General features: G+C 32.4%; 1 protein-coding gene across 3 annotated transcripts; it reads left to right on the top strand.

The window, feature by feature from the left end:
- The first annotated feature begins 2,585 nt into the window (after positions 1 to 2,585).
- LOC133677400 (vacuolar-sorting receptor 1-like) lies at positions 2,586 to 12,530 on the top strand. Of its 3 annotated transcripts, XM_062099439.1 has the most exons (13): positions 6,787 to 6,943; positions 7,055 to 7,437; positions 8,099 to 8,791; positions 9,097 to 9,185; positions 9,302 to 9,371; positions 9,457 to 9,540; positions 9,825 to 9,901; positions 9,995 to 10,076; positions 10,180 to 10,262; positions 10,372 to 10,438; positions 10,958 to 11,086; positions 11,554 to 11,660; positions 12,067 to 12,530. In XM_062099439.1, the coding sequence occupies exons 2-13, from the start codon at positions 7,143 to 7,145 to the stop codon at positions 12,166 to 12,168; spliced, it is 1,878 nt and encodes a 625-aa protein (XP_061955423.1). In that variant the 5' UTR covers positions 6,787 to 6,943; positions 7,055 to 7,142; the 3' UTR covers positions 12,169 to 12,530. The 3 variants fall into 3 exon arrangements, with proteins under 3 accessions (XP_061955424.1, XP_061955422.1, XP_061955423.1); XM_062099440.1 differs by lacking the exons at positions 6,787 to 6,943; positions 7,055 to 7,437 and adding an exon at positions 2,586 to 2,970; XM_062099438.1 differs by having other exon boundaries at positions 6,773 to 7,437.
- Positions 12,531 to 12,541: the final 11 nt, after the last annotated feature.

A 12,541-nucleotide genomic window follows, 5' to 3' on the forward strand; every position in this document is an offset into this window, starting at 1 on the left:
CTATAATACTCAAAACGCTTGGAAAAAGAAGAAGAAAATCATATGAAAAACAAATTCTACAACAATATTCAAACAATTATTGAGAACAAAAACAAGAAAAAATAAAATAAAAAAACAAATATAGTGAAAAAAACACGAAAAGAAAAAAGAAAAAAGAAAAATCTTACCTTAATGTGGTTGCAAGTGAAGTTAAGAAGAGAAAAAAATAAAAATTTGTAAAGTATATTAATTAAAAAAACTTTGAAAAAAAAAAAGAAAGGAAAAAAATACATACCTGAGAATAGAGAGAAGAGAGGGAGTTGAGGAGAGAAGATAAGAGAAAGAAATGGATATTGATGTTTTTTACATAAAGGGAAGAAGAAGAAGAAAGGAGCCCCGTCTATTGTGAAATTAGGGATTCTAGGCTTTTTATTGGGCATTTTACTGATGGATAATTAAATATTAATATTTTTAATCATTCCATCGGTGATTATGTCTGTAATATTTAGTTTAAATTTTCAAATTTAAAATTTTCAGAAACCGCCAAATATCATCGATGACTTTTCAATCCGTTGATAATTCCGTCTGTAAAGAACAGTAATTAACAGTACAATTGGAAAGTGAACAGTTCCAGAGCTCTCTGGAAAATACCGACGGAATTTTTTGTTGACATGATGAACAATGTTAACAGTTTACCAATGAATTTACCGACCGAATAAATTTCATCGGTAATTCCTTTGGTAAAAATGACACGTCATTGTTTTTTTTTTTTGCTTTGTTTTAATTTTTTTTCCACTGTAATTCTGTCAGTAAATATCGAGGGAATATTGCCGTTGGTAAAATCCATCGGCAATTTACCAACGAAAATATTCTCTCGGTATTTCCGTTTGTATTTATCAATTTTGTGGTAGTGAGTTGTCGCATGTGCATTTAAAAAAGAAAGAAAAATACATGACACGAGTCATAAACCCAACTGGGATGAATTAGTTGGCTTTTAATTTAATTAGATGTAAAAAAAAACAGAAACTGATAGCAGATAGCAGATGGATCCATAACCCATTAAATATATAAGAACAAAACGGGGTAAAAACAACATAAAAAACCTGTATTGGTCAATTTAAGTTGGCTCAATAAACATGTAACCCTGATAATCAGTGGCGAGTCAGCCAGAGATATCCTGTCAATCCTATTTTAACTTTCCAAAATTGTCACCCAAGTCATTAGACCCAACTTTCTCAATTTTAAAAAACCATGAAATGAACTTCCCAATCAATCAAATATAAAATGATGAAATTGAAAAAAAAAATTCAATTATACAAAATTATTAAAAAATAACAATTAAAAGAATAACGATTAAAATTGAAAAAAAAATAAAATTTTTATTTAATTGAAGGGTGAAATTGAAAAGAAAATTCAATTTAGTAAATTGACAAAAAAATCAAGAGAATGAAGATCAAAATTGATATAAAAAATAAAAACAATGTTGAAATTAAAGGATGAAATTGAAAAGAATAATAACTTTTACAAAATAGCTAAGAAAAAAAATTAGAAATCAAAATAATGAGGGTTATGTTGGAAAACATAATACCATCAATTTAAATTTAAAGATGAAATTAAAAACAACTGAAACTTTTGCAAAAAAAAACCAAGAAAAAAAATAGAAATACAAAGAACAAGGACGAAATTGAAGAATGTAATATCTAATAAAATCAGATCGGATGATGAAATTAAAAACAAATAAACTTTTACAAAATAATCATTACAGAAAAATTAAATATCAAAAAAATAAGAATTGAATATGAAATACCGATATCTAAAAAGTCCAAGCCATAGTTTTTGGGAAAGGAGAGATAAAGGGAAATAAATGAAAGAAAGATCCCTTGGAAACACATCAAATCACCAACACCAACACGCGTCGCACTAATAAGAACATGACACAACAACATTTCTAGAAGGTTATTTTTTTATGTTAGGAAGCGTCGTATGCAGTGCCCAAAAGGCGTGGGCACCTCTGCCTCCCCTTTCAGGTGACTTATATGTGCGCCCACCTGTTTTTTATTTAGTAAAATAAGAACTTGCACCTAGGCTTACTTTATAATTACAAAAACTATATTGTGAAAAAACAAAAGGGCTCATTGATCTCAAGCTTGAACATTTTGATTTTAAGAGTATTTTTATTGTTATACTATGCATTTTAATTATTTATTATTTTTTATATTTGGTCAAATTTAAAAAATAAAAACACCTCATAGTGCCAGGTTCAAATTATTTGCTTTTAATAATATTGTGGTCATTTCACCATGCAAAATAAAAAAATATTTATTTATACCCATTTTATTTAGAAATAATTAAATGATTTTTGTATAAATATTTAAATACTCTGGGTGATAATTTTTTTTAACAGAGAAGCATGAATATCATTATATTTTCCCAGCAGACAATTTTTTTAGTCTGGAGCTGCAATCAATTCTCAAATAATATTTTATCAACAAAATAAAATTTTATTACACGCATTTTTCATTTATTATTTTATTGCAAGTGCCGGCTCATTAGAGTCCTATAGCTCAAGTTCTCAAAATTTATATTTTCGGCTGTCTTGTTATTTCAGGAAGGGAGAATAAAACTAAAAACTGGTTCTTTTCTTTTGGCTTGATCCATTGAAGTTTTGAGTGAAAAATTGGATTTTTAGTGAAAAAATGAGGGAAAAGTTAGGATTTTTGGTTTGTGTATGGTTTTTGCTATGTAGGTTTTGTTCTGGTAGGTTTGTAGTAGAGAAAAACAGCTTGAAACTAACATCACCTGAGTCATTGAAAGGTGTTTATGAATGCGCGATTGGTAATTTCGGAGTTCCTCAATATGGAGGAACTTTAGTTGGTACTGTGGTTTATCCAAAAGCTAATCAAAAGGCATGCAAAGGGTTTGATGAGGTTGATATCTCTTTCAAATCTAGGCCTGGAGGGTTACCTACTTTTGTCCTTGCTGATCGTGGAGGTTAGCTTCTTAAATTTCATTTCTTTGATTGCTTTTTATCCCTTTTAATGTATAATTTTTATGGCAAGTGATAATTTGTGTGGAGTGAAGTTCAAAGTTTGTTTGTAGTTTTTAGTAGTATATTTGTTTTGATGATAAATTAATTTTGTGATAATTGTTAAATAGGTTTGATCTTAGTGGTAATTATGCTATATATGCCATGTTAGAGTAATCGGAATTTTTTTCTAAAAGTAACTGGAATTTTTGTGTTGATTTCTAGCACGTTTTGTTTATTATGCTGGAAACTCGTTGGCTGATGGATTCTAATCGTCTTTGTCTAACTTTTCTTGGTTATTGAATAGGGTTCTGATATTCCACACTTCTCTTCTATTACGTTGTTGATAGAATAATTCATAAGAAAGCAGCATAATTAAGTTTAGAAAATGGACTTTATGTGTTTATGAAATTTTGAACCATGCTGGTTCTCTACTTCGTTGTGAAAGTTATACCTTGATTCCGGAACCAAGTGTAATTTTATGTCTGGTGGTGATACTTTGGATCATATGCTGTCGTGTGTGGCTAATATTCCTGGGAAAAGTAACCATGGTGTTCTTTTCTCTATGGAAGTGATCATGTTCTTATCATCTGCCTGTAGATGTATCTGAAATGTATATTTTTGCAGATTGTTACTTTACCTTGAAGGCATGGAATGCACAGAACAGTGGAGCAGCAGCTATTCTTGTAGCAGATGACAAGGTTGAACCACTGATTACCATGGACACCCCTGAAGAAGATGATGCAGATGCTGCATATGTGCAGAACATCACTATCCCCTCAGCACTTATTAGCAAGTCCTTGGGTGACAGTATCAAGAAAGCTCTATCTGATGGAGAGATGGTTAACATGAATCTTGATTGGACAGAGTCTCTTCCACATCGTGATGAACGGGTTGGGTACGAGATCTGGACAAATAGCCATGACGAGTGCAGGCCAAAATGTGACAGTCAGATTGAGTTTGTCAAGAACGTCAAAGGTGCAGCTCAGATATTCAAGATCTGATCAGCTACATTAATGATGTCGTAATAGCCAAAATCAACTATTTCATGTTTTAATAAACTTCGAATCCCAAGAGATAATCTTATTGGTAAAATAAAAGTTTATTTTCCCTTTTAATTTTATAAAAAATTATCTAAAATATAATAATTTTATATAAATAATGCATAACATTTCAGTTGACATGTAACGATCCAAGCATACATTTAATCATCTAAAAAAACTTTGGCTAATAAGTTTATAAAGATCATGAAATCTTTTATTTTTTTCTCTTTTGCTTTAACACTTTTGCACTCTCTACTAAATTTCTCTTAAATTACCAAGTTTTATGTAAGACAATACCTTTAAAATTATATCTCGTTAATGCAAAAAAAAAATATTTTTCTTTATAATATATCCTATTTTTTTATATTTTCATATTCAATTATCGAGTGACATGATTTTAATATCAAGTGATTCTTATATATTTTCTGCATGGATTTTCTTTGAATGCTTTGTGTTGTGACATATTTTATTGTATATTGCCTAGCCCATGTCCCACTTCGTGGAGAATACTTCATTTTATTTAATTAAAATTGATAAATATATTCTTTATTTTTTTGCATTGTATATTGCCTAGTATTGGTATTTGTGATTCACGCGGGCCAAACTATTTAAAAAATAGGAACAGATAATAGATGGATCCATGTCCATCAAATATATAAGAACAAAATGGATAAAAATAAAATTAAAAAAACCAGTTTTTAATTCGAGTTAACATAACAAAACCTATATCTTTAATAATCAGTGACGAGTTAGCCAAAGATATCCAGTTAAACCCATGTTAACTTTTTAAAATTATCACCCAGGTTATTAGACCTGATTTACTCAATATAAAAAAAAAACTATAAAGTACAATTCTCAAAAAATCAAATACAGAATGATGAAATTGAAAAAAAAAGTTCAATTATGTACAGGAATTAAAAATAACAATTAAAAGAATAAAGATTAAAATTGAAAATAAAAATAATTTTTTTATTTAATTGAAGGGTAAAATTAAAAAGAAAATTCAATTTGGTAATTCAATAAAAAAAATCAAGAGAATGAGGATAAAAATTGATATAAAAAATAAAAACGATGTTGTAATTAAATGATGAAATTGAAAATAATAATAACTTTTACAAAAAAAAACTAAGAAAAAATTTATAAATAAAAATAATGAGGACTATGTTGAAAAATATAATACCATCAATTTGAATTTAAGAGTGAAATTAAACACAACTGAAATTTTTGCAAAAAAGCTAAGGAAAAAAAATAAAAACCCAAAAAATAAGGGCGAAATTGAAAAATATAATATTTGATAAAATCAGATCGAACGATGAAATTAAAAATAAATAAAATTTTACAAAATGATCATTATAAAAATATTAAAAATTAAAAGAATAAGGATTGAATATAAAATACTGACAACTAAAAGGCCCAAGCTGTTGTTTTCAAGAAAAGAGAGATAAAGGGAAATAAATAAAAAAAAACTTACAGAAAACAAACCAGATCACCAATATCAACACTTGTCGCACCAATAAAAATATGACACAACAACGCTTCCAAAAGGATATTTGTGGATGTTGGGAGGCACCTTTGCCTCCTCTTCGAGTGTTGTACATGCACGCCCACCCTTTTCTTATTTAACCAAATAAGAAATTGCCCCCGAGCTTACTTTATAACTATAAAAAATCTACTAAGAAAAAACAAAATTGCCCCTCATTCTCAAGCTTAAACGATTTAATTTTAAGAGTATATTTGTTGTATACTATGCATTTTAATTGTTTATTATTTTTTTATATTTAATCAAATATAAAAAATAAAAATACCCTTTAATGCCAAGTTTAAATTATTTGCTTTCAATAATATTTGGTAATTTTATTGTGTAAAATAAAGAAATATTTATTTAAACCAATTTTATTTGGAAATAATAAATAATCTTTGTAGAAATACTTAAATACTCTCAGTGTTAATTATTTTTAACAGAGAAGCAACAATATCATTATATTTTCCCAGCAGACAATTTTTTTAGTGTGGAGCTGCAATCATTTCTCAAGACATTTTACCTCTTTTTAATGTCAGATGAAATGATATATATATATATATATATATATATATATCTATTAAAAAAAAAAAAAAACATTATCTATTTATTAATGGGACCGATCGACTTTAAAGAAGAAAGGGTTAAAACTGGAAAAACAAAAAAAAGGTGACCAAGCACGTGGATCGCATGTAAGGTAAAAATTTGAATCAGAACGTGTCCAAGGTAACTGTCTTGATTGGGACACATGTTTGCTGTTCGTAATCCGGGCCATTAAAATATTATCATGACCATAGCCATCGACAGCACAAACAAGAAGACAAGAAAATAAAAATAAATCAATAAATCAAATAATATTTTATCAACAAAATAAAATTTGACTACACGTGTTTGCTCCAATGGTTAAAAAGAAAGCATTTTTCATTTATTATTTTATTGCAAGTGCCGGCTCATTAGAATCCCATAGCTCAAGGTCTCTAGTCATAAAAAAGAAAGAAAAGAAAAGTAAAGCTAAAATTAGGCCTTGATCAAAGGCGGTTTAAATCTTTCCAGTTCCTCTAGGAGACGGGTCGTTGATTGCTTATACTTTAATTTTTCTACGTGAACTCCAACAAGGCAGCATCCCAATCCTTTTAATTTTTAAAATTCGATTTTCTATTTCAAATAATTATAATAGCGACAACTACCCACTTCTTTAAATATATATCCTTTTTTATATTCTTTTCCCTTCCAAAAAAGAAAGCCCCTGCCTTTGTGTAAAATTCAGCTCTCAACACCCAGCAGGAAACTATAGATAAGCCAATAAAAGCAGTTTCCTCGTGGACATTTGCTTGTATTTCCCATCCGGGATCGTCAAGAAACAAGCTTTGATAGAAAGTTTGTCTCTTTTTGATTCGTTTGATTTATTTCTTTTTCTTAGCCTATAAGATTCCACTTTTTATTTAATTTGCATTTAGAATTATATTTCTGGCTGTCTTGTTGTTTCAGGAAGGGAGAATAAAACTAAAAACTGGGTCTTTTCTTTTGGCTTGATCCATTGAAGTTTTGAGTGAAAGATTGGATTTTTAGTGAAAAAATGAGGGAAAAGTTAGGATTTTTGGTTTGTGTATGGTTTTTGCTATGTGGGTTTTGTTCTGGTAGGTTTGTAGTAGAGAAAAACAGCTTGAAACTAACATCACCTGAGTCATTGAAAGGTGTTTATGAATGCGCGATTGGTAATTTCGGAGTTCCTCAATATGGAGGAACTTTAGTTGGTACTGTGGTTTATCCAAAAGCTAATCAAAAGGCATGCAAAGGGTTTGATGAGGTTGATATCTCTTTCAAATCTAGGCCTGGAGGGTTACCTACTTTTGTCCTTGCTGATCGTGGAGGTTAGCTTCTTAAATTTCACCTCTTTGATTGCTTTTTATCCCTTTTTATGTATAATTTTAATGGCAAGTAATAATTTGTGTGGAGTGAAGTTCAAAGTTTGTTTGTAGTTTTTCGTAGTATATTTGTTTTGATGATAAATTAATTGTGTGATAACTGTTAAATAGGTTTGATCTTAGTGGTAATTATGCTATATATGCCATGTTAGAGTAACGGAATTTTTTTTCTAAAAGTAACTGGAATTTTTGTGTTGATTTCTAGCACGTTTTGTTTATTATGCTGGAAACTCGTTGGCTGATGGATTCTAATCGTCTTTGTCCAACTTTACTTGGTTATTGAATAGGGTTCTGATATTCCACACTTCTCTTGTATTACGTTGTTGATAGAACAATTCAGAAGAAAGCAGCATAATTAAGTTTAGAAAGTGGACTTTATGTATTTATGAAATTTTGAACCATGCTGGTTCTCTACTTCGTTATGAAAGTTATACCTTGATTCCGGAACCAAGTGTAATTTTATGTCTGGTGGTGATACTTTGGATCATATGCTGTCGTGTGTGGCTGATATTCCTGGGAAAATTAACTATGGTGTTCTTTTCTCTATGGAAGTGATCATGTTCTTATCATCTGCCTTTAGATGTATCTAAAATGTATATTTTTGCAGATTGTTACTTTACCTTGAAGGCATGGAATGCACAGAAAGGTGGAGCAGCAGCTATTCTTGTAGCAGATGACAAGGTTGAACCACTGATTACCATGGACACCCCTGAAGAAGACAATTTAGATGCTGCTTATCTGCAGAACATCACTATCCCCTCAGCACTTATTAGCAAGTCCTTGGGTGACAGTATCAAGAAAGCTCTATTTGATGGAGAGATGGTTAACATGAATCTTGATTGGACAGAGTCTCTTCCACATCCTGATGAACGGGTTGAGTATGAGTTCTGGACAAATAGCAATGATGAGTGCGGGCCAAAATGTGACAGTCAGATTGAGTTTGTCAAGAACTTCAAAGGTGCAGCTCAGATACTCGAGCAGAAGGGTTACACACAGTTCACCCCTCACTACATAACATGGTATTGCCCAGAGGCATTCATTCTGAGCAAACAATGCAAATCCCAGTGCATCAACCATGGGAGGTACTGTGCTCCAGATCCTGAGCAGGATTTTAGCAAAGGGTATGATGGAAAAGATGTTGTAGTACAGAATCTACGCCAAGCTTGCTTTTATAAAGTGGTCAGTGAAAGTAAAAAGCCATGGCTTTGGTGGGACTATGTGACTGATTTTTCAATCCGTTGCCCAATGAAGGACAAGAAATACACCAAAGAGTGTGCAGATCAAGTTATCCAATCTCTTGGTAAGTGATTGGCTATATAATATATGTTTTCATGTCCACACTCTGTAGAAAACAACTGCTCTCTGTATGTTGTTTGTCTAGTCAATTTTCTTAAATTTTTTGCGTAACTTTCTTTTATAGCTGTTACTACAATGTTCTTGATCTTAAGTTACCTATCGTTTTCTTTTGGATGAAATGTTTGTCTGATTCTTCTGTTCAGAATAAGGCTAAGTTAATCCATTTGCTGCTGAATTGACTTCTGGTGTTTATCGAGACCAGAGAAAAAAAAAAAGCAGCTTCTGAAAATGGTTGTTTTGCAAACTTAGGTGTTGATCTTAGGAAGATAGATAAATGCATAGGAGACCCTGAGGCAGATGTGGAAAACGAAGTTCTTAAAGCTGAACAAGATACACAGGTTAAGTCCACCAAAATTTAATTGCTCCAAACTGATGTGCTGTCTGTTCCTTTAAGGTTTTATTCTTTGGGAAATCAGCTAACTTTCTTTTTTTGGTTTTTGAATTATCTATTCAGATCGGAAAAGGGTCTCGAGGAGATGTGACTATACTTCCAACTCTTGTAATAAACAACAGGCAATATAGAGGTTTGAAGTAAACATTCTTACTCTGATGTTCAGCTTTCTAATTGCTTGATGATCATTTCCAATCTGTACTTGTTACTGTTTTCAGGTAAGTTGGGCAAAGGAGCAGTTCTTAAGGCGATATGTGCAGGTTTTGAAGAGACCACGGAGCCAGCCATATGCTTAAGTGAAGGTTATCTATCAGGCTTAATTTTACTACAAGATGTTTCATAACTGCTGGCAGTTAACCATGTGTTCCTGTGCTGGTGTACTAGTTACTGTGCAGAAGTTGTTCAAATCGTTTACCAACACAATAAAAGAGCACATTGCTGCAGTATTTTTTTTTGGTGAAATGATGGAAGCAATTCCTTTTGAGTAGCAGAATTTAGCATGATTAACTATACTCATATTTTCACTGCTGTTTTTTTGATAGACTCTTGTGAGATGGAAGTCATTATTTGCTAGTTTTCTTTACAGATGTAGAAACCAACGAGTGTCTAGAAAACAATGGTGGGTGCTGGCAGGACAAGGCTGCTAACCTTACTGCATGCAAGGTGTCTTCAGAATTTCAACATTTTGTGGTATTATGTTTTTGGTGCATTCTTTGATTCTAAGTTTATTTTGGTCCTGGAATTTGATTGTTATAGGATACTTTCCGGGGTAGAGTATGTGAATGTCCTGTAGTTCAGGGTGTGAAGTTTGTTGGTGATGGTTATACTCGCTGTGAAGGTAAATTTCTTTCATGTAATCCTAAGTTTAGTTTTGACTCAAGTTTAGAAGCATCTCTGTTTTAATTCTGTGAACATAATCTTTTTGCTTGTTTGTTCAACAGCTTCGGGTTCTTCACGTTGTGAACTTAACAATGGAGGATGCTGGAAGAAAACTCAAGATGGCAGGACCTTTTCTGCTTGTGCTGTGAGTCTTGAATTTTATGGAAATTATCCAGCTTACTGTTTTCTTGCTCACATGCTTAATTTGATTGTTTCTAATGTGACTTATTCATTGGTTCTCATATGGGTTTCAGGAAGATCATTCTCAAGGTTGCAAGTGTCCTCCAGGATTCAAGGGTGATGGAGTAAATTCCTGTGAAGGTACTCTTGCTGCTTTTCTTTGTTATTGTTCCAACATTATACTATTTAGTGGAATGCAATTTTGCGGGCTCAGCTGGATTATTCGTAATAGCTCCTTGAACTACTACTATTATTTTAAGTTCCAGATGAAGAATTTTCCTCAGTGAAGATTATGCAAGTTTTCATTGGTAAAATATTAGATGAACAAGTACAAATTTCTGTATTCCAGTTTTATGAAAACACATTTGATGCAACATGCATGCAGTTACTTCCAGTCCAAAATGTTTGTGGAACCCATTCATTGAACCTTGTCATCAATGAATAACTCAACAGCTTTGGTTTCTTCTTAGATGATTTGAGGAAATATTTTTCTTCTCTCATTTTAAATTTCCATGCATTAAATCAATTGCACACTGGTTCTTTTCCATCTAGGATATGTTGCTTCTTTATAAATTGCAAGCAACATGTCATTTTCTTTTGTTTGTGAGACGAAGTAGTTATGAGGCACTCTTCAAACGTTCTCTTTTGGCTGTTTCCCAGATGTGGATGAATGCAAAGACAAGCTGGCCTGCCAGTGTTCAGAATGCAAATGCAAAAATACCTGGGGCAGTTATGACTGCAGCTGCGGTGGTGGTTTATTGTATATGCAAGAACATGACACGTGCATAAGTGAGTATCCTCTGAGGGTTTTGAATAACCTGCTCTGTTAACCAAACAATCAATTTGCAGTTGTGTGTATGCACAGCATACTTCAAAGTCCTCATTATGAGTTTTTCAACTGTGGTGCAATTTTTCATTTTAAATTGGATGCTTTGAAGGATGTCAATTTCTAGCATGATGAACTGTGCTGTGAAATATATTTTCAGTTTCATCAATTAACATAGAAGCTCAAATCTTTGTGGAACCTATTTCTAAAACTGGTAGATACACCTTGTACCTTATGAAGGTATTGCATTTCAGTTCTTCTGTTTCAGTTCTTAAAAGTAGTCTCCAAGTTCAACTCAACTCTAGAGTTGGGACTAGTTTTGGTTATTGGCTCTTGGAATCTTCTATGCTAAATGGGATCACTAGCATTCCACAATACATTTGCTTCTGTCATGTTAGCCTCCACTGATATATGTTTTACAATGATTTAGGTAAAGCTGCCAACACAAATTACAGCTGGAGCTTTGTTTGGATTATTATTCTTGGCTTGGCTGCTGCTGGTGTTGCTGGATATGCAATTTACAAGTACAGAATCCGGGTATGTATCTTAAATTTTTCGTGCCATTCCTTATTTTAGCTTTAATGTAGAAAAACACGCATGTGGCATTTGTCAAATCTTAGCAATCTCGATGGAACATGACAAAAAATGCCTGTTCTTCTTTTGTGTGTGCACGTGTGGTTTGGTGCAAAATCCTTGCCGAAGTACATGCTCAAGCATCATTGAGGACCCAAGTTCCTAGTTGATTTAAATGACGGCGCATCATTCAGGGAAAAAAACAGATGCTTGCCAAATGAGTATTTTGAGAATGAAAATCCGGACAAAAACAAATATTATGAATTTGGATTTGGTGGTGTTGAGATACATCTGAAATTATTGATTAACAGGTCTGGTTTTAATGCTAATAACAGTGAACTGAATTTTATCTTTATTAATGTGCACACAGAGATACATGGATTCAGAGATACGGGCTATCATGGCACAGTATATGCCATTGGATAGTCAAGCAGACATCCCTGTTCATCATGCTCCCCGTGGGGACATCTGAAGGTGAGCTAGTGAGATGATGTGCTGAGGCATCGAGTAAAGAAGCAGCATCTCCAAATTTCGAAGTGACCTATCAGCTTCGATTTGGCTTGTAGCTATTTCAGCCAGCACGCTCCCATTCAGTCACACGTATATGTAAATTAATATTACAAGTTCTGCATGTAATTCCATGGAACACAGCAAATTTTCAATTCAATGTAAGAAGCGTTATGGGATTCAAAATTTTTGGCCATCTTGGTTGCATTCCAGTTTCTTGCTGCCTAGGTTATCAAGGATTTTTCCTTGGTTTCTAAAACTAATTCAAGTTGTCCTTCTAGCTGAGAGTTATCGTAAGTCCTGTGAAGGTGGGCATTTTACATTGTATGGCTTGGATC

Source organism: Populus nigra, chromosome 17, assembly GCF_951802175.1.
Source record: "Populus nigra chromosome 17, ddPopNigr1.1, whole genome shotgun sequence".
Lineage (NCBI taxonomy): Eukaryota > Viridiplantae > Streptophyta > Magnoliopsida > Malpighiales > Salicaceae > Populus > Populus nigra.

What these genes read in the sequence shown, in the direction of transcription:
- LOC133677400 (XM_062099440.1), top strand. Translation starts at nt 2,676, where the DNA reads ATGAGGGAAAAGTTAGGATTTTTGGTTTGTGTATGGTTTTTGCTATGT. An exon ending in TGTCCTTGCTGATCGTGGAG is followed by an intron (nt 2,971 to 8,098) that starts GTTAGCTTCTTA and finishes ATATTTTTGCAG; the next exon opens with ATTGTTACTTTACCTTGAAG. An exon ending in GGACCTTTTCTGCTTGTGCT is followed by an intron (nt 10,263 to 10,371) that starts GTGAGTCTTGAA and finishes TATGGGTTTCAG; the next exon opens with GAAGATCATTCTCAAGGTTG.